General features: G+C 39.1%; 1 protein-coding gene across 1 annotated transcript in view; it reads right to left on the bottom strand.

The window, feature by feature from the left end:
* Positions 1-1,667: 1,667 nt before the first annotated feature.
* RP1 (RP1 axonemal microtubule associated) overlaps positions 1,668-25,472 on the bottom strand; it is a 378,450-nt gene continuing 354,645 nt past the window's right edge. Inside the window, exons 27-30 of the mRNA XM_077166764.1 lie at positions 13,343-13,497; positions 11,504-11,582; positions 6,221-6,302; positions 1,668-2,162 (exon numbers count right to left, since the gene is read on the bottom strand). Coding sequence (XP_077022879.1) covers positions 2,090-2,162; positions 6,221-6,302; positions 11,504-11,582; positions 13,343-13,497 — 389 coding nt within the window. The 3' untranslated portion in view covers positions 1,668-2,089. The remainder of the gene's footprint in view (positions 2,163-6,220; positions 6,303-11,503; positions 11,583-13,342; positions 13,498-25,472) is intronic.

Here is a 25,472-nt window from a genome sequence, read left to right as displayed (position 1 = left end):
TTTACTATTCTAAACACTAACATGGTGTATTCCACTGTAAGGCAGGGATGATTTATGTATTTAACAGACAGAGCATTTATGACAGCCAGGCAGGATGCCGATTACTAACTGTAGAAAAAGGAGTACACAATGATTCTACTTCCAAAGTCCTTACAATTTAATAGAGAAAGGCACTGGCATGTGTCCAATCATGCATTCATTCATTCACTTCTCCACTAGAACACAAGCCCTCTGGGGACAGGAAAATTGTAGTGTGTGGTTTGCAATTTCTCCCTAGTGCCTGGCTCCATGCCTGGCACATTGGGGATGCTTCCTAAACATCTGCCTAATAGGAAAGTGCATTTATTTGGTATCTGTTTTGTGCCTGCACCATACATAAGGGTCATTGGTAGCTATAGGTGATTCGCCAAGCTTTTCCATGGCCTGGATGAAATGCAGATTATTTTCACCCCAGTAGGCTATTGGCCACTTTAGGGGAAAAAAAGGTTGTTACCCTTAAAATGCCGAAGCTTTATTCTGGATGTGTTTCATCCTCAGATGTAAAATGCATAATTTCTAAGGGCTGGGTGTGTCCCTTAGTCTTAGTAAAAGAAAAACCATGATAAAACCAAAAAAAAAAAAAACAAAAAGCTTCTATTTTTTTAAATGTTATTAGCCAGGCACAGAGTTAAATATTCCATGTATATTAACTCAGTGTTTTCCCAAATTGTGGAATTTGTACCATTGGATATTTTAAAGATAACTCTGGGTAGCACATAGAATAATGTAAAATTTTTATTAGGTATAGGTTGATTTTAATGTGTTTTAGGGGAAAATATATAACCAACCTATTAAATCAGTGATTTCATGGATATTATGATTATGATTTATGATGAGGCAAAGATCCCCTGGCCCCCAAATAAGTTGATTTAAAGATAGTTTAAAGGAAAAATGTTAAGTAGAAAACATTAAAGGTGATACTTACATGTGGCAAAAACCATGAAGGTGATGTATAAAATATGACTCTTTGGGCCTCTCTGCATGAGTTCATGGGATACTTAAAAATCCACAGAGATGGACAAGAAGCCAAGGGGCACTACTCGTGTCTTTGAGCTCTGGGGTCAGAGTGTAAGGTCAAATCCTGGCTCTCCCACTGATTTATGAGATGAGCTTGGACAGGTTTCTTGTCTTCTCTGACTCTAGGATTCCTATTCTGTAAAGCAAGGATGGTAATGATAGGTGAAACACAACCCAAAGCCCTGGATTCATCAGTGATTCCTACTGTTATTGAACCATTTACAGGTGCAGAAACTTAGATTGAGAGAGTTGCCTGCCTTGTCCAAGGTCACAAAGCTAGTCAGAGGAGGCAGAGCTGAGACACAAGCCCAGCTGTCTTTGACATCCAAAGCCCTTCCATGGCCATCTGCAGGCTGGCAAGTGGGTTTCATCTTGTGCACTAACTTGAAAGGTTGGAGGAAGTTGCCCGTGGCACTGAGTTGGCAGGTATTTGAGGCTCTATGGGGGAAAGCGGCACAATGGAAGTGGGATGCCTCCACCTCCCCGCTGCAACAGGTCTGCAGGCCACGTGGCCAGATGACAAAAGACACCGACACAAATGAGGACCCAGACAAAGCAAATTTACAAGTTGATTGCTTTCTTTTTATGTTTTCTTACTTTTATTACCATGAATACTAAGAGAGACATGCCGATATCTAAGAATGAGGGCTTTGCTTCAAAATTAATCTGTTCTATGAAAGTGTTTTACATTAGTTAAATGTTATGTGTCTATTCAGTTATTTGTTACAGAGGCGATTTGTTTAAACCATTTGGGTCAGATTTTCTCAAAGAAGCAGCAGCAATATCAATAACAAGAATCAATATTTGTAGACTAAATATCAGAATACTGATCTTGATCAACTATTGGCAGAACTTCCCAAATTCTGAAGTTCTCAAAAGAAATGAATTTGTCCAGTTTAAACTAACACTTCCCCCCAGGTATCTGCACCCGTGCAGGGACAGAGCAGGAAAATGATCACAATCAGCCTTTTGAAGCCACCGTGGAGGTACAGACCCCAGTGGGCCTTTCAGGAGGGGACAGATCCAACCTCTGCTATGTGCGGTGGTTACTTTGTGCAAGCAGTTCCCGTTCCGTCTTGCCATCATCTTGGTACTCATCGAGCCATCTGCCATGGAAAGAGAGGAAATAATTGACAGGTGAGAGTATTTAAAGACCATTTACTAAAAGGAAGATAAAGGACATTAAAGACCTCTGTATTCGGGACAGAGAGATGCTCAGAAATTTTAAAACCAATTTAAGAATTCAGGCCATACTAAATTTTCTTTAGGAGTCCAACTTATTTTTTGTTTGTTTTTTTTTTTTTTTTTGTATGCTGTATGGCAGGGGTCACATTTCATTATTTTCCTATATAAATATCCCCTTATTGTAGCACCGTTTGTTGAATTTTTGTTTGTTTGGTGTTTTGTTTGTTTGCTTGTTTGTTTGGGAAGTGCATGGGCCAGGAATCGAACCTGGGTCTTCCACATGGCAGGCGAGAATCCTACCACTGAACTATCCTTACACCCCCTAGGAGTCCAACGTTAGCAAACCTTTGTCCTGCACTCAAGTTGCAAGGTCACATTGGTTCATCCTGAAATTTTGCTGTTTTAGGAACACTCTATAGCAATGTTACTTAGGGCAAGATATTCCCATTCAGAGTTTAAGTGAAAGCCTTATTTCTCTCCTGATTGTGGGATTGGCAGGGTTATGCAGTGGTTAGGCCCTCAGACTCCAGGACAGCACTCTTTAAGGAAAATAAAACGCGGCCACATACATAACTTTGAATTTTTTAGCAGGCACATGCCAAACAGTAAGAAGGAAGAGGCAAAGATTGTTTTCATAATAATGATTTTCATTTTACTCAGTCTTTTAAAAAGATTATCATTTCAGCATGCAATCAATGTAATAAACAATTGAGATGTTATATGCTCTTTTTTCCCCAGTTTGTGAAATATGGTATATATTTTACACCCACAGCACATCTCAGTTTGCAAGAGCCACAACTCAAGAGTTCAGTAAGATAAGTGTGGCTAGTGGCTCCTGAATTAGACAGCACCCTTCCAGAGTGCTGGGAGCTTAAGCTGAATCCTGGCACCACCAAATATTTTGAGATAAGCAACTTAACCTCTTTGTGCCTCAGTTTCCTTGCCTGTGAAAATAATGTGCTGTGAGAGTTAAATGAGTTCACATGTATAATTCTGGTTCCATCATATAACCCATTACATAGTGAGAGTTCAAGAAAAGTTTAGGGGATCCAACACATAATAGACTCCAATATGTCCTTTTACTAAAGTTCCACAATAATGTTCTAGATAACTTCTTTCTCAGAGACCTTTTCTTTTCTCATAATTAGAAGGGTCCTTGAGTTTAAACAGCAAATCAGTTATGATGGGGAAAGTAGTCAAATATGTGTCTTCTAAAATCTCCAAACTCTTAAGTAAAATTTTCTGACAAACTAATATTACAGCAAACTCACTATTTCTGTACAGGGATTTCTTCCTTAGATGATAATTCACAAACTCCTGGGGATGTAATGAAAACGATAGATCGACAGACACTGAAAGTTCCCGAAGGGCCCCAGCACCTTCACTGCTTGACCCTGCTCTCTGAATTAACTGGACTATGATTTGTGCATCTCCTGCTACTTCAGTTTTCTCATCTGTCAAACGAGCACTAGACTAAATGGTAGGTAGGTTTCTTCCACCTCCAATGAAATAGAAAGGAAATGTATCTCCATCTTTTAAAACTTATGTAACTCTGGGATTTCAGAGAAAATGGGTAAGGGAAATTCTCCTAAAACTGCGATGATTAAATTAATCATAAATGTCAAACTGTTGGCACCCTGCTCACTGTGCCAAACTGACAGTCAATAACAAGACGCCCGTCACCACCTCCAGGGGAAGGGTCTAGCCACATGGAGCATGACGTGCTTTGCCACCGGGAACGGTGGTCTTAGGATCTCAACCTGCTATGTGGTTTGCAGGTGTTAGGGTTGCCAGTGCAGGCTCTGATGGAAAGACGGTCACCCACATGGAGCAGGCAGAGCGAGGTCAGCTTCACAGTGGGTGTCACTTCCCCTTGGCCAGCAGGTCTCGGTCCCCTGGCTGATTGATGCAGGGAGATGCCATGTGTGCACCCCTTGTGTGTCATAGTGGATGGAGCCCACCCCCTTCCCATCTGGAGCAGTATACCCGCCGGAGCAGGTGGGCTTCGTCTAGGAATGTTTCCATGTGCTCAGGGCAAAAGGGGAAGGAATGCGCAGGAAGGTCCCAGGGCTTTAGGAGATGAGTTTTATCATCCATCCTAGGTACTCTTTCTACACATTTAAGCATAGGGTTTCTTTGTTCGTTTGTTTTTTAACATGGGCAGGCACCGGGAATCGAACCCGGGTCCTCGGGCATGGCAGGCAAGCACTCTTACCTGCTGAGCCACCGTGGCCCGCCCAAGTGTAGGGTTTATTTATGGGTTCCAGGGAAAGGCAGCCACTCAGCTTCCACAATAACACAGCAATGACACACCTGTATGTAGTACTTAATAGGATGTAGCACAATAGGGTAAAACTTCTTAACTAAATGTATTTGCATTATTTTGTTCCTTATAAATCCAAATTTCAAGATTTGTAATTACTCCAAAATATAGGCAGTCCCTGAAGGAATAAGTCAAGTCCATCTTCATTCTACTTCTTTGCACTGCCAGTAAATTAATTTTAACACAGAGAAGAACAGGGCTATTATCACCTGCTCTGGATGATTCTTAATTTTATAAATGTGATATATTTAGAAAAATAATCTTTTATATGTTCCTTACATTATTTTATATTACATATTTTATAATAAATATACCTCTATTATATTCACCTTTTACATTGTATTCAAAGCAAAAAATCACATGGTATAGTATTAAATATACCTTCATATGATACCAAATATCTAGCTCTGATGAAGAACCAAATTTCTATTTATAGTTTCCAATATGGTACCCACCAACTAAAAGTGGCTCTTGAACATTTGAAATGTAGCTGGTACAACTGTAAAACTGAATTTTAAGTTTTATTTTATTTTCACTAATATAAATTTAATTAGCCATACGTGGCTAGTAACTATCATATTGGACTGTGTATATCTACATTTAAAAAAATAAAATAGTCAATTGTTCGGAAAGTTCCAAATACCTGGAAATAAGGGTGCTTTCCCCTTCATTTGCATGTGTGGTATTGCATCTAAAAATTTCCCTGCTCTGAAATTATTTCTATGACAATAACATTTACCATCACTGAGCACCTAATAACAGCAAGACATTTTCACAGTACTTTTTGCACATTGTCTGAAATCCTTAAACAACCCAGTAAAATAGATATTGCTATTGCTATTTTACATGAGAATTAACTGAGGCTCCCAAAGCTAGCCAGTGACAGAGTGACAATTCAAATACAGTTCTGAAAAACTTCAATCTTTACTCTTTCCAGTCCCCATTAATTAATAAGTTCAAAAATATAAGTTCAAGGTCTCTCTCCAGAGCCTGAATTTTATAAAATGGCAATAACTTTTCTTAATACACAATAAATGAATGTGTATTAAGAAAAGAAACAAACAGGAGAACAGAGAAGTATTATAAATGTTACACATATAAAATGCAACTCTTAAGAGGTTAAGTGATTGACCCCTGACCACATGACCAAAAAACTACAGAGCTACTCTTTATTCTCCCAATATATATGATATATAAATTATCATATAATATGATATGTTAGTTTAAGGCTGGAGTTCGCAGTTCATGCACATAACTTAGCTTGATTTTAATCATTTAAATCAACTAGGTAGAACAGAAATTTTTGCTGTTTTATGAAGGAGCAAACTGAATCTCAGTAATGTTGAGAGAACCCAAGAGCACCTAGCTAGCAGGGAGCTGAGTAAGGCTTTGAGAGACAGAACCACAAACACAGTTTTCTTTCCATTTCAGCATGCTTATTCCAGAAGAGAGAAATGTTAAGTACTACAAATAAGGAAAGACATCTTAGTGTGGATGAAGCAAACCTCCCCAAGGAGAGAAGACCTTCAGTTCTGGTTTTATGGGTGGGTATAATGAAGTCCCACACTTGCGAATAGCCTGCAGATGATACAGCTGCAATGAATTGGGCAAAGGAGGGCAAGATTTCACACAATGGTATATGAAGCAACAGCACACCTGTTGCATGGAAACAGCACCTCTTCATTGCTGTCTTCCTCTTCAGACTTTACAATGATGCTCTCAAGAAACCATCCATTGCCTGTGCAAATTGACAAAGAAAATTAATTTAACTCTTTGGCTTAAAATATACTAGTATTGTGATTTCATTCAAAGATTCTCCAAATGTGCTTTTTAAAAGACATGTGTTAGGCAATTTGGGTACAGAAACATGCACATTCAAATTATACCAGCAAAGAAATACAAGTATAAGTGAGTAACCTAATTACTAACAGTAGTTACAAGCAGAAGAAAGGAAGAGACCCTGTAAAATTCTAAAGAAATCACTTAAAAGCATACAAGCCAGGAGTGAAGAGAGAAGTAAATTCACATAAATTCATTTCAATGCCTTCATTTATAGAAGATTGATATGTAATAGTATAAAATCACAATCAATCATCATTCTTAATGGTGAAAATTTTGACGTTATCACTGATTCCTGCATTGTCAGTGCAATTATACAAAGAAAAAAGAAACGAGAAAAATAAAAGAAACTTAAAATGTTGGAAAGGAAAAAATAGAATTGTCATTATTTGCTAATGATGTGACTTTCTAAATTGAAAATCCAATAACATAACAGAAAATTCTGAACTTAAAAGAGACAAGCAAAATGTTCACATACATAATAAACATAAAAATCCAATTCATCCAAGGAACAGATGAACACTTAGTTTAGTGAAAGTTATACTGCTGGATTGCTATAAAAATTTAAGAATCTAGGTAATTTTAAAAATAGATACAGTGTGATTATAGAAAAAAATATGTAAATTTAATGAATGACAGTCAAGAAGACATAAATAAATGGAAAACAATCCCAGGCTCATGAGCAGGAAGACATGGTAGAGATGTCAATTTCTCTCAAATTAAACTAAAACTTCAATGTCATTAAGTCAAGTTCACCTTATGGTTTTACAAGAAAATCGGCAAGCTGATAAAAAAAATTTATGTGGATGAGAAATGGCCTGAGAACATCAAAGGGGTTCCTGAATTAGAAAAATGATTTACCCTGTCATTTATAAAATTTATTATAAATCTATACTAATTAATACAGAATGGAATAGTTGCTGGAATATATGTGACTGATGCAACAGAAAAAAAGAAGTTGGTCCTGACCTATGTGTTTATACAAACTTGGTATAGGCACTGCTTCCTTTGCACAGTAGTGAAGAATTGTGAAAATAATTGTGCAAGCTGAAACCACACAAAATGATCTTTATAGTCAATGGGAAAATTGCAATTCCATGACTGCTAAACATTTATCTTAAACTAGTGTCTTACTATTGGTTATAAAAGTATAAGAAAATGAAAATAGCAAAACCAATATTGATTTAGTACCCTGGAATTTAAAACATTAGAAATGTTGAGACTTGAAGCGTTTTATTCTTGGTAATAAATTTATCGAGTAGTTTGAGTGATGTTTGCCTCTTTTTTACTATCATATAAGTTACAATATGGAATGAGTATCTTTCCAATGCTTTGATGAATTGTCAAACCCCCTTCGAAGTCTGGGACAGCTTCCAACATTTAGCTTTTGTGCTTTTGATATCATAAAATATCTTCTACAACCTCTTTACAAAGAGGCTTTTACCAATGTCACTTCTTGTGGGACATCGTATCCTTTTGCCACAACCACTTCCCTCATTTGTGCTGTTTTCCTTGACTGAGTACCTTTGTGTATCTAGAGTCTCTTAAATGCAGCAGTGTTAACACACTCACTGCGGACTACTTCTATTCATTCAACTAACGCTTGACTCACATTTTACTTCCAGCATTATCACTTTTCATTTTTGCTGTGCTTTCATTTATCAAGTATTCACTTTCGTAAAATGTTGTGTAGGTATAGACTGGTAGGCAAGGAGGCAACACAACTACACACTTTGCTATCTGTGCATGAACTGAATGAGAAATGGGCAGTGATCAATCAATAACTAACGGACTTTGAAAGAAGTGCCATGATTGGGGGCTGATTATCATCTAGTTTTACGTAGAGATTTACAGACTGAAAGAGCTGACAGTGACGTGTTATACTTTCTTCATTTAGTCTCTGTAAATAGATGTAGTAACTGAAACTTGAACTACGTTTTGGGGGCTTGTGTTGTAGGAATTTACAAAGCACAAAAACTATCAAAAGTAAGGTTTTCAACAGTGCCCACTAATTGGTAAAGTCTTTTAACAAAATCAAGGATAAAAAGTCATGGAATGAGAAACAAAAAGTTCAGGATGGGAACACTGGGGGAGAGGGTAGGAGAGGGAAACTCCGGTGGAATCACTGATGTCATTAATGTTCTAGGCCAAAGTTTGGTGGATGTTTCAGACCTTATATAATGTAGTCTTTGGGAAAAAAAAGAAAGAGAAAATTCACAGCCTAGATACTCTAAATACGATGGTGTTTTTCTTTTGTTTGTTTTTATTTTAAAAGAAAAGAGTAGGAAGAAGGTAGGAAGGATAGTCTCATTAAACCATTTAAAAATCATGACATAGTAATTATTTTCAACTTTTCTTAACTGAGTTTCAGATAACCTAATCTCATCAGCCACAGAACCCATCAAAGTTGTCAAGTGTCCCACCAAAACCTGTCCCCCATCCCCAACCTGCCTTTTCACCGTTTATCAGGAAAAACCTTTAAGTTTTTCTGGACTAAGCTCGGTCCCCTAGCCACATGGTACGATACCACTCTGAGGGGCAGTTTCAGAATATTTACCATACTTTATTGTAGTAGCTTGTTTCATCTTTATCTAACCCCACCAGGGCCTGCACATGAGAACAGTGATCACTTCTCTCTTGTTCACCTTTGTACACCCAGTCTCTGGTAAAATGCCTGGCACATAGCAAGCCCAAATAAAGGATTCATGTTGTAAAAAAGTGACTTAAAGTATTGTCTGAGGCCCATATGAGTCAGAATCCCCTAAGGTACTTGTTAAAAAAAAAAAAAAGGCATAATTCTGATTTCTAATACCTACTGAATCAGAATCTCTGGGTGATCCCAGGAGTCTATTTTATTTGTGTTAAAGCTATGCAAATAAATCTTAAATACTCCGAAGTTTTACAAAGCTTGCTGCAAAGCCGGATCTTTACTGAAGCTTTCCATTTATTCTAATTGAGCTTAAATACCCACAAATACAACTGTATCCTCATTGGAAGAATAATGTTAAAAGTAGATTCTCTTTAAAAAAGAAAGAAAGAGAAAAAGAAAAGCCTTAAGAGTTTACCTGAAATCTTTTTCTTACCTTTACAGGTTTTTGCTAATCAATGCTTCATTGAAAAAAGAAATCAATAATTGAGAAATGTGTGGCCTCGTTCATCTACAGCCTTTTCTGTGGGAGTAATTTGCCCCCTTATACATATTTAAAATCATAACGATCCTTTCACATCTTTCCATCATTCTTATTCTTTCAATCAACCATGGTAATAAGATCTCACCTTTCAAATATCCAGCCTACCCCCTCAAATAAATCCCTAATCCCTCTTCCTCTTACCCACGAAATTTTCTCATAATTTCCCTATTTTTGCTTTGCTACTATTTCTGGAGCACTTGATTTTGGCTATTTCAGTTTTCTGGACTGCAGCTTTACATTATTTCCCTCTCTTATCACCAAGAAGAGTCTTAAAATATTTTTAAGAACTAAGGCATAGTTAAACCAGGGATTTCTGTAAATGTTCTTTCCTGATCCATGGAAACTCTGCAATGTCAACTTTTATCAGCTGTTGTGCAAACCCAAACCTAGGTTTGCAAGGAAGTCTCAGGGTGAAGGCAGGAAATCCTGACGTAAGAAGGAAAGAAAACCAGTCCTGCCACTCCACGGTGGCACGTTGGTTAGAAGCACCTTGCTTTGTCTCTCCTCTTTTCAATTTCTTGTTTCTGCCTCTTTCTCATAATTTCCTCTCCACGATCCTGGTTTCATTTTCCCCGGTGTCTCTTCTCTCTATGCCCTGCTACCTTCCCGTTTCTGCTTCCTTTCTCTTGGGTTTGCCTCAAAAATACACTTGCTTCTTTCTTGCAAAAGAAAGGCACATGTACTTTCAAAGAGTTTTATTCAAAATTGTTCCACTGATTTACATCTATTCATTCAATAAATGGTCGTTAATTTAAAGATCTATACTGACAAGCACAACGTAAGTGCTGGGATAATAAAGAAGAATAACAGATAGCTGCAGGCTACAAAATCTCAGAATCTAGCAAAAAAAGGGGGAAAAAGTTTAGAAATATATGGGCTAAATGGTTTAGGTACTATGACTTAAATTAAAATGCGTAATTGCATGTTAGTAGTGAAAAGTGCAGGTTCTAGAGTCGAATTCTTCCATTAGAATTTCAGAGCAGATAGTGAAAGAGATATTAGTGAAGTAGAGTTGACAGTCTCAGTTAACAATTTTGGGAGGGGTGAAAGACAGAAAGTGCTGGGGGAGACTCGGGCATGATTCTCAAGTGACTAGTTTGCTGCAGAGTGGGGACAGGGGACCCAAAAGATACACACCCAAAGGGAACCATGCTGGATGCAATTTTTGAATATTGGCCAACAGGTCTGGAGAAAAGCATATACGTGTGCGCGCACACACACACACACACACACACACACACACACAAACACACCAAGCTTTTGTTCTCCCAGAAAATTTCCATCATAGTAACACACAGCAGTGTACTGCTGTAAGTCATATAATCTAACAAGACTTCATTTAAGTATGATTTCTTAAAATTATTTTCTCACCTCTTCTCAATTTTACATGACCTGCATATTTATCTTTTCCTCCACTTTCCTTTTCTACTACTTTCTTAAAAATATTTTTATTGTGAAATATAACATCTATACAAAAGAAGCAATAAATTTCAAAGTATGTTTTAACAAGTAGTTACAGAACAGATTTCAAAGTTTGGTATGAGTTGTCATTCCACATTTTTAGGTTTTCCTTCTAGCTGCTCCAAAACACTGGAAGCTAAAAGAAATATCATTGTAGTGATTTAGCAGTCATACTTGTTTGTTAAGTGCTATCTTCTCTGTTATAACTCCTCCTTCTCCTTTGATCCTTCTCCCAATCTTTAGGGGTCTTTGGGCTATGCCTAGTCTAACTTCTTCGTGTTGAAAAGTGGTGTCAACTACATAGAAAAGGGGGATGAAATTAGTTGATATTCTTGGAGAGATTGGCCCCTCTGGGTTTCAGGACTTGTCTTAGCTAGGTACCCTCTAAAGGTTGTAGGCTTCAGAATGATATTTTCAAAACAAACTGTTTGCCCCCAAAAATTTTTACCTGGACCTTTCCCATCGTGACTAATCAAAACTTTGTTCAGTTTTCCAAGTGACACAACTTTAATGGAAAAAACATCGACCTGCACAAGAAAGGAATAGACAGAATGACCACTAGGAAATTTTCTTTGTCTAGAAAAATATATATTATTACAATTACTATTAAGTTATTATTCTACTACATTGCTATATTACTATAAATTACTACAATATTACTATCACTACTACTATAAAAATACTTAATATCCTATGTGAAAATTCCTACACATTTTTTGGTGGGGACACACAAGCAGGTAATATATAATCCTCGCCCTCTTCAATCACACAATCTAGTAAAAGAGATAAAAAAAATTACATCATAAAATGTATTTTAAATCTACTAGCACTGATGATGATAATAGTTCATTTGGTCCCTCCTCTGTGCCTAATTCTTTTAAGTATTTTTCATGTATTGTTTAATCCTCAGAACCATTTTCTCATTTTACAGTTGAAGAGATTGAACACACAGAGTTGTAACCTTCCCGGGGTCAAAATTTAGTGAGCGGGGGGTGCAAGGGTTGTTCTCGCCTGTCATGTCAGAGACCCGGGTTCGATTCCCAGCCCATGTGCTTCCCAAGCAAACAAACAAGCAAACAAACCAATGAAAAACCAAATACACAAAAATTCAGTAAATGGTTCTGTAACAAGGGGATACTCACATGGAAAAAGAATGAAATGTGATCCCCACAAGATAGCACACAAAAAAATAAATGTAGTGAGTGGCCGAGCCGGGGCTTAGACCCAGAACATTTGGCTCCGGGACACATGCTCTTTTTTTTGTTTTTAAATAAACTATGCATTGAAATATATATATATATATGTATATATATATATATATATATAGAGAGAGAGAGAGAGAGAGAGAGAAAGTTTTAAAATAAACTAATAAATAAATATAAAGTGCACAACTTATGTGAGCTCATGAGTACATCCATAGAAGTAACAAAACATTAGCGTCCCAAAACCCTGCCAAGACCCCCTCGTTCACTGTCCCCACCAAGAGTAACCACAGTCACAACTTTCAATAGGAGCGCCTCTCTCTCCTCACGCTGCACTGGCTACAGTTGTTCCTGATTCCCTGTCTCTGTGCTGAGGTCCCGTAGTTCCAGCCCCAGCTGCCAACAGTGGGGACCTCCAGAATACGCACTATTATTGACTCTTCCTCTTTCCTTGTCATGCTCTCCTTCACTCTTGTTTCCTGGGATCACTTCCCACATTCACTTCCCACAGGACCTGTTGCAGGCTCTGCTTTGGGAGAATTCAAACTAAGACCCCAGCTTTTCAGGTGGGGAGTTGTGAGGACCTGTCTTGACAGCAGAGCTGGAATCCCATGCAGACTTCTGACCCTCTGTCCACTGCCACTTTCTAATGGGCTTCTTGCTTCCAGATTCTCCTCTGTACTTCCTTTCTCTCCAATGTCTTGGATCTCAAGCCCTCACAGCCTTGGGATCTCTGCAATGTCTTTCAGGGAGTTTAAAAATAATTTTTATCAAATGTTTCTAGTTCTCAGCTGAAGGCTTGTTTTGTTAAAAACTAACTTACCCTTGCAAGGAAGGAGAATTTGGGTGACTCTTAGTTTTAATACAAGGAACTGGACTTATGATGCTTGCATTTTTGCTAGCAAAGTCCCATCTAGACTCAACTCCACTGCAATTACATGCACACCAAGAAATAGCCACACTTCCCTGCACTTCCTAATATGGATCAAATGAGTCTCTCTGGAACTTTGTGTTGCTGTGTCTTCTAGGTTAAAGAAATTAAGTGAAGTGTGGTGAACAAGAATTGATGAGGCTGTTTCTATTACCTGCCCACGCTGAAACTTGACGTGGTTGTTTTTGGATCGATGGAGCCTTCGTTTCCCTGAATCTCCTCTGGTGCCAATGAGGTTGATAAATACGTTAGACTCTGTCTCTGCACCCAGGGTTGTGCCCGTCTGTATGCGAATCTCATAAACCACCACTGAAATGTCAGAAACCTAAGATTATTGTTTTCATTTTTACTGTTCTCTTTGAATGTAGTTAGATTCTCTTGAAGAGAGCCAGAAAATTCTTTAATCTAGTTGTCATATGCCACTCTATGGTACTTAGCCCTTACTCTTCGTTTTTATCCCTTACCCCATTCAAACACATTCTCAGCTATTCAATGTTTATCTCATTCATAAGACTTGCAGCTATTCCCAGAAATACTATTTCAAAATAATTAGTGTTAGCAATTATGTACTTTTATTAACTACTACACCTTCACAGTTATTATGAAAGTTGTATTTTTTAAAAAAAAAAAAGGAAAGAAAAGCCTCTTGTAATTAGATTAAGGTGGCATTTTTTTTCTTGAAGTTTGCCTGTTCAAATCACAGCTGGTCACTCATGCTGCTGCTTCATGGAGATGATTATTCTAATCAGTGAGATTTTTAATAGCCCTCATGGGATAGGGGAAAAAAAACAAGATCAGATAGAAATGCAAATTTAAATATAATTTTTTAAAAATGAGCTTGGTGAGGTACCAGAAAATTGTAATACACATATTTGACCTTGGAATTAAGGCAATTTCTTAGACATGAGTGAAAGTCACTAATTAGAAAAGAGATTGCTCTTTTTGACACTGCTATATGAATAATAACCTCGAATACATTGAGTACCTTTTATTCCAAGATCCTAGAACTATTTGTAAATCATAGTCTTTGTAATTGAACAGTTGCATTTATAGAAATTCGCATTAACATTTTCCAAAGAACTGAAACATGAGACTCCAACAAGCAAGAAAACAAGGTAAGTGAGAAACATTGCATGTTTCCATCATGCCTGACCTTTAAAAAGACAAATGTGGTATATCGGGAAAATGGTATAAACAGAGAAGATAGATCTGTTTCTTTGTGCAGTGGTAACATATTCTAAAATACCCGAGAGTGAAACCCAGCTGAGTTTAAGCAGAAAATCAGAACACTTCTCATGAATTTAGGACAACCAAAGAAACTTTAAAAACTACCCATAGCAATATTTGATCTGACAACCTGCATAACTGCCAGAATTGAACTGAGCCAAAACTTTTGCTAGATTTGTCCATGAAAGTAAGCATGATGGAGACAAATGGGTTACAATGCCTTTATAGAGAAACTGTGTTTCTGTGTACTGAATTACTGCTTCATTTTAGATGGAGAGTGAACTTCTTTACAACTTAAAAAAAAAGGGAAACAAAATATTAAAGCATGAATCAAGTAAAACAATTGCATTAGAGTTAAAACTTTAAAAGTGTACTTATCAACATTATTTAGAACATAGAGCACATATTTACAGCACAAGGGACACCATTCAACCCTCCTTCAACCATTGAACACAGCTATGATTAAATCATGTACCCTTCCTGCTAACCTGCACTGGGCTTCAGCATCCTCTTCAACACATTTCCAGGGTTTCTACAAATTGACTAGGTTTAATACACACACACACACACACACACACACACACACACACACACAAACTGCCTTTCCATCTAAAATTCAAAGAAAAAGAGGCAAATATAATAGAAATTTAGAACAAGTAAGTTACCAGAGCTGAACACTAAACTTTATTCTCAAACCACATCAAAAAGAGTTTCACAGTTTCAAACGGAAGATGAAAGAAAACATATAATCCCATCTGGAGAAAGATATTTTGTTAGGATTTATATCATTGACTCTATTTTAGTTGTATTAGATAACATACTTTTCTACATATTTTCTATAGTTCTGCAACAAAAAAATGTCAATTCTTTTTAAAAATGCAAGTTCATAATAAATTTTATCTCAAGACTTTTTCATGATCCTTAAAGAGGTTTCAAATTCTTCCTTATAATCTACCAATGCAAAGGAAATTTTTAAAAAATTCTTAGTCAAGGTGTCATTTAGACTCTCCCTCAAATACCACGTGTTTTAAATGAGTCTTTGTCAAGTGAAGATTATGTGAATCTTTTGTTGAATCTTCCTTCACCATGAACTGCCTTTCTTTAAAGGAAAAGCCACATACTTTAGCTATCAGACATTCATTCTGTTGTAAAAATGGATAAGACTAACAAAATACGTTTACCCTAAGAAAGAGACATCTACATACAGGGAGGTGAATTCCTGGAGAAGCCTGATGTTATCTAAAATGTAATTTAGTAGACAGCTTAAAATTAGTTCAAGTCCTTGTGAAATGCAATGATGTGTTGCTAGATGTCTCTGTTATAAGGAATGGAAGAAATCATTCAACGTGAACATAGTCAAAGGTATGTATTATTAATCAATCATTCTGACTATAAATAACCATTTCTTAAACCACCAGATTTTAAGAAGTACCTATTAATGCATCTATCACAGTCATTCGGGTAAAAGAACACAAAAGATTTGACTTTTTGGTTCAGGTAACCCATTTATGTTGGATATTTCTGCCAAATTATTTCCATTGTTCTTTTTACTATAATCGGTATTAAATTTTTCTTTCTGAAAATTAGTCAGTAGTTTTGGCTGCTTATAAAGGCTTTACTTACTTTGCCAAAGTCTGCCATAAACACAGAATAAAACGCTTCTCAATTTGTTAGACATTGTTATTATCCAATTCTTTCGATAGCAATATTTCATGTTTTCACCTCATTTTCATGGCATTTTTTTCACCTGTGTTCAAACGTCATCATCCTCAGCACTCTCTTGCTGCACCTGTACTCATATTTAATATCATCTCATCATTTCCCCATTTCTCAGGTAAGGTGTAATACAGGTATCACTGTCGAAGCTCAGGATTTTTTGATGTCGGCTTTCTTGAACTTATTTAAGATTCTTTGGGCTTCTAAACTTATGTCCTACATAATATAAGATTTGGCATCATCTCTTTAATGACACAAGACTTTTCAAAATCTTCAGCTGCAGGTTAATTTTCAAACATCATTGTGGGTCATAATTGCGCCATGCATTTGTTCATGAAGATTTATTAGCATCAATTTCTGCATTAATATCCCTATGAATAATGTCCTTAAGATTTCCTTTCAGAAAATAGGATCCTTCTGCTTGTTTACTGAATCAAGCACAGAGTTAAAATTTATATTTATACTTGTTTTTCACGGGGATGTACAATTCTTAAGTCATGAGGGTACATTAAAAATGTCACATGGCTGGAGGGGGTGCACTGAAATCAATTATCCAAGTATTAGTTTTCACTAGAAGTGTAAGAGGGGGCTGTGCAAAGCATTTATCCAGAAACAATAGCAAAATGTTTCTCCTGATCCGATTTGACAGCAATGAATAAATTTTGCTGCTTATGAGGAGTTGAACTGGTAAAAAACAAAACATTTTTTGTTTCCATTTGCATCATAATGCATATATGAAATGTGTTTTCCCTGAAGAAACCCAGATGCCATCACTTCCTAACCACTGCCTATCTTGACAGCAGTGCTGGAGCACCCAGGAACAGTTAACCCATGCTCAGCATCCCTAATTTTTGTCTGCTCCACAGTATTTATGATACTTCTCCAGAAATGTTGTGCTGGGGAAAAAATAGAGAAAAAAAAAAGCTTTTCACTACTAAAATTCTTTTCGGCCTTTTTTGAAATGTTTTCTATAAGTCTTCAAAATCGAGTTTCTTTGACTTAATACCATTGCATCTGTCATCCGGTTTCTTGATTTCCTTCTGAAATAATTGTGCTAAATGGTTTTGGTGTGTGAGTTCATGTTTTCCCTAAGAGTGCAGGTTTCTCTGTGCAGCAACGAGCATGGAAGAGTAACCCCGACCCAGACTCCATTTGCACCATTCGTTCCTTCAGCACCTAAATCCTGGCACCCAGATCAGCTCTGAGGAAGGCAAAGGAGCCTGAGGCTGGTAATCTCTTCCTCCTCCACTCTCAAGTCGCTCCCAGCAGCATTCCATCCTCAAGCCTCCAGGAAGAAGGAAATTGGAAGGAGCTGCTCCCTGAATCTAAGGCACTGCAGGAGTCCTTACTCCTCACCCTGGCTTAGGGCATCTGAGTTGATCTGATTTTGCCTCTCAGGATACCTGTACCCAGAATCCAAACCATCCCATGTGGGATAGAGAGAAACAAGGGCCAACCTATAACAGGACGGAGAAGGGACAGGAAGGAGTGACAGGGGTGGGTGGCAGCAAGCACACGTGCTTTAATATTACAGAAAACATAACAAAATTAAGAGCAAATTAAGGCAAAGGGCCAGCGAGGAAGGAGGCAGGAGCTGCTGGCATCAATCTGAAGCTACAGACTACGTTCCAAGCCCTGTGCAGACCCTGGGCTACCAGCCAGAATGGTGGGGCCACGCAGCTGCCCTCAGGGAACTGAACCAGCAGTCACAGTGGGAAAGTATGATGGACCACTATAGATTAATGAGTGGCAGCTGGGGACCACACACCTACAGGCTTGGTGACACCAGGTACCAAACAAGGAGAATGAAGGATGGCAGGTGCCGGCAGCTTATTGACGCCCGCCCCAGAGGGTAAGACTTCTGTGCCCCTGCCTGGCCTGGACACTTCCTCCTGCTCGGCCAGGGGAGGAGCTATACCGTGGGAAAGGCAGTGCATCAGTTTGAAACCATAATGTACCCCAGAAAAGCCATGTTTTAATCTTGATCCAATCTTGTGGGGCCACATCTATCGTTTAGGGTGGGAAACTTTGATTAGACTGTTTCCGTGGAGATATGAAACAATTCAATTGTGGGTGTGACCTTTTGATTAGATAGAAATGTGACTCCGCCCATTCAAGTGGGCCTTGATCAGTTTACTGGCATCCTTCAAAAGGGGAAACATTTTGGAGAAAGCTGAAAGCCCACAAAGTTGACAGAGCCAATAAGAGACCCAGACATTTGGAGATGCAGAAAGAAAATGCCCCTGGGGGAGTTGTTTGAAACCAGAAGGCAAAGACCCCAGCAGACACCAGACATGTCCTCCCAGCTAAAAGAGGTGTTGCAAACCCATCAGCCTTTCTTGAGTCAAGGTATCTTTCCCTGGATGCCTTAGTTTGGACATTTCTGTGGCCTTACAACTGTAAACTTGTAATTTAATACATTCCCCTTTTAAAAGCCATTCCGTTCCTGGTATATTGCATTTGGCAGCTTTAATAAACTAAAGCAAGCAACACCAAGACAACGCTCTGCTTTTTCCCCACTTAGAAATGGACTTTGATCTGGCAAAAAAGCTTTATTATTCATCATAATTCTGGCAACCCATCAGGATATTCTTTGGGATTGTAACCAGTCTTTTCTTTTCCACATTTTTCTTTTTGACCTGGGACCTCGGGCTCTCCATAAAGGGGTACTTATTGCTCCGGGAAGGACACTTTTGGTAAGGCCCACAACACAAAGTTCACTGGTTTCTGGAAGAGCTTTAAGGAATCTTAGGGAAATGCTGCTTGTGAAAGGTGTGACTTGGATTTTAAAAGCCAGGTGTTTGAAAGAGCAAAGTTTTGTTTTTCCTCTCCTCTCCTGTCCCCTCCCCTCCTTCCCTCTTTTCTTCCATCTTTCTTTTTACTGTTTTGTTCTTCTGCCTTTCATTCAGTCTATATAAGCTCAGTTTACCTCTCAAGAACCAAATAATGGAAAACTGAAGGCAAATTTCATACCATAAACAGAACAATAAAAGAACACTGATGATATGAGAGCACTTTTCTGATATAAAAGGATAGAAAGGCAGGACCAGGGGAAAGAATGAAAATGAATATAGTGTGACTAGATCTTAAAGTCTCATGGGTATCTGAAAAAGTGCCTTTCTATGTTGCTTCCTTCATGAGTCAACTCTGGGAGAAATTATAGGAATCCTGGACGCACTTACGGAGACCCAAAAAAGAAGGGACTATTTTTGGTTCCCCAGGAGACAGCCAGCCTCTTAGATGGGTCCAATTTCTGGCAGAGGCATAAGTAATGGGCCAGCAGTGAGTGAGGATGAGTCTTAAGGGACAGCTGAGAAACAGCCTCATATTGTCCCAGCAGCTAGGAGTGTTCGGGGAAAGCAATAGATCATTCTTGGACCCAAGAGCCCTCATCAAGCCCATTCCCTGTTGTCAAGAAAGATAAAGAAACGGCTGATATTGGGGTGATGGTCCCAAAGAGGCACATTTTTGGATCTGACAATGGTGGCACCAAGTTGGTGGACCTGGAAACCAAAAGCCATGGGGGGGCAGAAGTTAAGAGGGACAAGGGCTCCCAAAAGACATCTGAATAAGACACCAGAGGAAGTCAAGAGAGAAAAGGGTGGCCTCCGAACAAACACCCCTCTCCAGATATCGAGGGACTAAGATACCCATCCACACAGAGGAGAAAGGCAATGGAGCAAGAGCTATCTTGAACCGATCAGCATTAGACCAAAAGAGACCGAGCTTTATATTGGAAAAGACTGCATTTACATAGAGTTAAAATAAGTACATTTAACACCATCAGAGGAAATAGAGACTTCAGTTGTTTTTAAATCAAACTTGTTGAAGTACAATTTGCAAGCAGTAAAATTACCCTTTTTACTTGCATAGCATGATCGGTTTTGACAAACATTTACAATCATGAAACTACCCCCCAAAACACTATTCCCCTCCTTCCAGAAAGTTCCTTTGTGAAGGGTGGGGGTTTTAATTAGTTATGGAGAACAGAAACAAAAATGTATTTTTGCATGCCTCAAAATTATTTTCGGGATGATTCAAATCTACTACATGGGCAATGAAGATGCAGTAAAAGCATGATTATATTTAGGAAGATTCTGTCATACGTGGCACCTGTTTGCTTTTTAAATGAATGTACAAAGGAATTAAATATAATTAGCTGTTCCTAAAATATATTTAATTTAGTGTGTTTCTGTGATTTCCATCTGAATTCCATTGGATACATCACCCTGTATTATTCTAACACTGGCGAGTTAGTTTTCCTCCCATGACAATCCTTTCCTTGATTACATCAGTGAAGGGCAGACCACAGGTCACTGGTGAGGAAGGCAGGAAGCTTCAGGAAGTTGGCTGGAATGCGGTCCTTTCAAAATCTAGATGTCAGAAATTCACTTGTAGGACCCAACTGAGTCCTTCCCATCTGGTCAATGTGCGCGTCTACCCACGTTGGGATCAGTCAGGATTAGTGTGTGTTACAGAGCAAAGGAATATGCCCAACCCAGTTTAGAATGTTAAGACTGAGCATAATAAAGATGCACTGATAACCTAATGAAAGTCTGCCCCTGAAGCCAAATATGCAGAGGTGTGGCCCACCACCTTATCCCATGGTCTGCCATGGGTCGATACTGGAAACTGTAATAAATTAATGGAAACAGGCAAGTTCCTTCTTAGATTTGGGTAGCTGCTGCCAGAGAACTCTCCTAATGGGAAGCAAGCATCTCGATTTAGGATGATTATGAATAAAGCAAAAGGAATGTTGGCTCTGTGATTAAAGCCTTCTGAATTTGTTAAGTTATACATGACGTATCGAGTAACAGCGATGTCCATGAGTGAGTCTACAGTCACGCTAGGGGAAGCTGCCCAGGAAGCTGTGGCCCCCCTCATTGAGAGCACCCCTGCAGGGGTGCATATATCTGTGCATCAATCTCTGGGCCTCCATTTTCCAAACTCGTTGCACCCAAGATTTTTGCAGCTTTGAAGCTGGGGCTCCCAGCACCTATAAATGTCAATTGGATAAACTCATGCCTTAACGTCCATCATTCTTTCCAGCACTGTTGTGTACTGCTCTCTGCTGGTTGTCCAAAGAAATGCTCAAATGTGAGGCATCTAAGGGGGTCATTGACCGCTTCTCCCCAGACTGTGCCTTCAAACCAGCCTCTCTCCAGGCATTGTGCCAGCCCAGCCAAGAGGCCAGCTTCTCAGAATTGTCTTTTCATTCTCTACTTTGCTCTTGTATCCTTTTGTTTCAGGGTTCATCCAGCATGTAGACCTTGGCTTTGTCTCCTCATCCTAGATCTCTGCTGCCAATCAGAGTTGATAGTAGAGTGTGGCTTCCCAGACTCCACCCCTCTCTAAGGAGCCTGGTCCACCAGCCCCCTGGGAGTGAATGGAGAGTGGAGGAGGACAGGGGTCCTCGTGGCTGAGCACCTGTGCCAGACTGTAAACTGGAAACCCACATGCATGAATGCATTTAAATGCTCCTAGTCTTTAGGCAGGGTGACCCAGCATACTTTTTTTTTTTTTTTGGTCCAGACATCCCAGATTTCTCTGTCTGCTCCAAAAATGTTCTCCCATTTATCAAATAGACCAGAGTCCATAAAAGTAACAATCTTTCTGCTGTCTCCTTCCTGGTGCAAACTTCCATTCTCCAAGGGTTGTAGTTCAAATTTTCATTAGGAAATGGCCTAGAAGAATAAGCCTAGAGAGATGTACCCCTAAGCAAACATACACACATGCACATACATGCACATACAAAAACAACTCACACCTTGTTGTTGGGAGCAATCACCATTACATGCCCATGAAATTCATGTAAACTTAAATCTTCATTAGGGCCCTAACGGGAAGATTCTCCACGCAGGCTCTTCCAAATACTTAACTCCCAATTTAGAGATCATGGTAATGAAGTGGCCTTGGGCCAGCCAGCCCCTTACCTCTCTCCAGCTGACAAATGACCCCGGGACCATGGCCTCATAGTGCCCTTTCCTTCAGCCTGGGAGACAAACTCTATCCCCACTGCCCTTGGGTGACATAAGCAAATAATCACAAAGTCCAAGGAGAAGATCAGAAGTTCAGGAACTTTGCATTTACACTTTCATCTCTGTCATAGCCCACATAAGATATTTTTAGTGAGTGTAGGTATTTTTTGTAAACACTTTCTTAATCATTAAAAAAAAAAATGATTCTTGGGTGGTGCAAAGATGGCTCAGTGGCTCAGAGTTCTCGCCTGCCATACTAGAGACCCAGGTTCAATTTCCTGAACCTGCTTATGCCGAAAAAAAAAAAAAGGATTCTTTTGTATTTTTGGTGCTGGGGGAATTCCCTAATAAGCTGATTTTAATGACGATGCTCAGGTACATATGGGTAACATTAGATGGCTTTGCCTGCTCCCTGTGTAGTCCCATCTGCCTCTGCAGTGCACACCTGTGACCCAGTGAGTGCCAGAGGTGGTCGGCCCCTCAGGAAATCGAACATCAAATATCGGCACTGGTATAGGGAATCTCTGCAGGCAGCACCACTGAATGTCTTAAAACAAATCCTCTGCTGATTCTTTAACTCTATTTAATTAATGGGCTATTTTAGTGGCTTTCTCTCAGGTCACCGAGAATTAAGCTTTCTCAGCACTCGCTGTGGTGTGATCATGTCGATACAAACTGCCCAAAGAAACCAGAACTCAAAAACAGATGTTAAATGAGATTCAGCATCAAACATGTGGAGAGCTTTCAATTTCAGTCTCCGCTGACGTTTTATGGTTCAAGAACTTTATACGATTGCAGTTTGGATCTGAAACTTCAGATACTTCTGTGTTGAAAGTATTTGTCATATTGCTTCAAAGAACCTTTGAGCTTTAGGGAGAAAAGGAGTGCCAGGGTGCAAAAGGGGTTGGAATAGTTTGCCATTTGGAGAAGGTAGTCAGCTGGGAAGATGTTCCTGACAAGGTGCCTTTACAGTTCTGTCCAAAAGTGAAGGAGCCACCCCCTGGCCGGCTGGACCAGGTATGACAGCAGATGGAACAGGAGGTCAAAGGCCTGGAGGCTGAGGCAGCTGCAGGTCTGGAGTGATCAGGAAGCACTGGGGCTGGTGCAGGGAAAAAGCTGGGAAGCTTTTCGAAGGTTAGAAGCAAAGGGGTGGCATATCAGAGAGACATTTCAAAAGGGTCACTCTGGCTGTTGGATTGAGAATGGAGTGTTCTAACCCCAAAGTACTCCTTGTGTTTGCCTTCTCATCATGGCAACAGCTACCTGCTAGGAGGGAAGAGAGATCAAGGGAATGAATTTAGTAAGCACTGAGTGCCTCCTGGGTGACAAACCCTTGGCCCAGACTGTCTCACGTGACTCTGGTGGAAATCCCATAGGAGGGATGCTTCTGGTTAGGCTGGGAAGGTTCTAACTTACACCTGTTATCCTGGAATCATTAGTTACAGAGCCCTTCTTTCTGTCTCATAAGTGTTCAGGTTTAGAAGGTCAAATATACAGGGCTTATTCTAGGAACAGGTGCTAGGAGTAGGTATAATACACCGCATTTCATAGAGGAAGTATCCCCAAATAACAAAGCTGATGGTTGAGACCGGGATTTGAAACCAGAGTCTCTACTTCTTTAAGGTTCAGTTGTCTCATCTATGAAAAGGTCTCTCTCACTTTGAAACCTACATTTTCCCCTAGAAAACAGGCAGTGTACTAAAGGCTAAACCTTCAAAGAAAGCTTGCTTTATTTTTTTGTAAATCTCATCTTAGCTCAGCTATTATTATCTAAAACTTGCTGTGCTTTGTCAGCCAGGGTTTCAGAAAGACACATTTTCTCACTATTTAAAGTTTGCAAAATGCAAATATTTTAAAGCAGACACATTTCTATTATGACGGTAATTTCATACATTACCAGGTAGCTTTTTCTTGATTTTGAAGTGAACCACTAAGCACATTTCCTGTCAGCTTGCCAAAGATTAGCACAGAAAATTTTTTAACCCAAAAACGTGGCCTCGAACCTACTTTCCCCATTATCATACTTCTCTTCCCCAGTGTGCCAGGAGAACACCCTTGTAAGGAGCTGAGTCGGCACTCTCCATAGCCCTTGGCTTCCCTGCCAAGCCATTAAGGAGAGATTCTTAAGGACATCAAACCCAGAGAGATCAGCAGCGACTCCGAGACTTTTTCTGCCAAGATGGCAGTGGGCGAATAAATCAGAGGAAGGGAGAGAGGGCATGTTAACAAGCTCCATTTGGCAGTGCTAGCCTGTGGGAGGAGAGCTCTCTCTGGGACCATTAGTAATCTATCTGAGCCCCCCTGAGAATGATGATCTATAGAACAGTAGCCTCAAGAACCCTTTCCTCTTGAAAACATTCCAGCAATCTTTTGAAAAGGAGAAGCAAAGGCGCAAAATGAATTGGCACAGAGTTTACGAGCCAACTACATAGAAAATCACTCTCTGTACTACTAAACTACAAATCTATATAACCTCCAGTGTGTCCAAAGACTCCATTCAGCCTGGAAGTCATAAGATTAGTACTAATAGTTTAATAATAATTTTTAAAAGTCCCTCCACATTGCTCAAGTATCCTTTCCTGGGCCACCTTCAGTGTGCCTTGACTGGTGGACAGACAATCCCCAAATATTGAAGATTATCCACTCCTCTCATATGCAAACCAAAGAACCATGAATTGAGAAGTTTAAAAGTGCAGTGGGCTTCCCGTTAAGAGGAAGGTGAAGTTGTGAATCTCTCAGTGGCAACCTTTTCCAAAGGTGGACCCAGAGTACCCAGGATTTTCTTTGCTCACCAATAGGTTTTGGGCCCTAGTTAAGTCCTAAACATAGGGGTTTCATTATTTTTTTTTTCATTTTCTTGATTTAATGGTGTTCCCCTAAAAGAGAAGATATTCTATTTGGAAAGGGACAAATGGACCAATTTGTCAGAGCCTAAGAAAAATGAGAAGGCTAAATCAGATTATCTCTAGGTAGCATGCATTACATTAAATAATGTAATACATTAGATAATTTTGTAAGAGAAAATATCTTAAGAAATGGTTGGGGTGCTTTAACTGAGAAATCACCGTTTGAAATGGGAGATACTAACGGATAAAGTCATTAGCTACTCTGGGAAAAGGATGAACAGAAAGATACCAAGGAGATCTGCTGAGTCTTTATTGCCATTTGTTGAATGAAGCCCAAATCAATAGTCCAGATAAAGTACAATGGATCTGCTTTTGTATCTTGGATTTTTTAAAAAAAACCTATACAATTGCCTTGTGCATTTTTTTTTTGCATTTGATATGCATATGTCAAATAAGAGGTAACTGGAACAAATACAAAATAGTCATCTCAATAGAGTAAAATTCATTTTAAAATTAC

The sequence above is a fragment of the Tamandua tetradactyla genome, chromosome 6, assembly GCF_023851605.1.
Source record: "Tamandua tetradactyla isolate mTamTet1 chromosome 6, mTamTet1.pri, whole genome shotgun sequence".
Lineage (NCBI taxonomy): Eukaryota > Metazoa > Chordata > Mammalia > Pilosa > Myrmecophagidae > Tamandua > Tamandua tetradactyla.
This window is presented reverse-complemented; position numbering and strand designations above follow the sequence as displayed.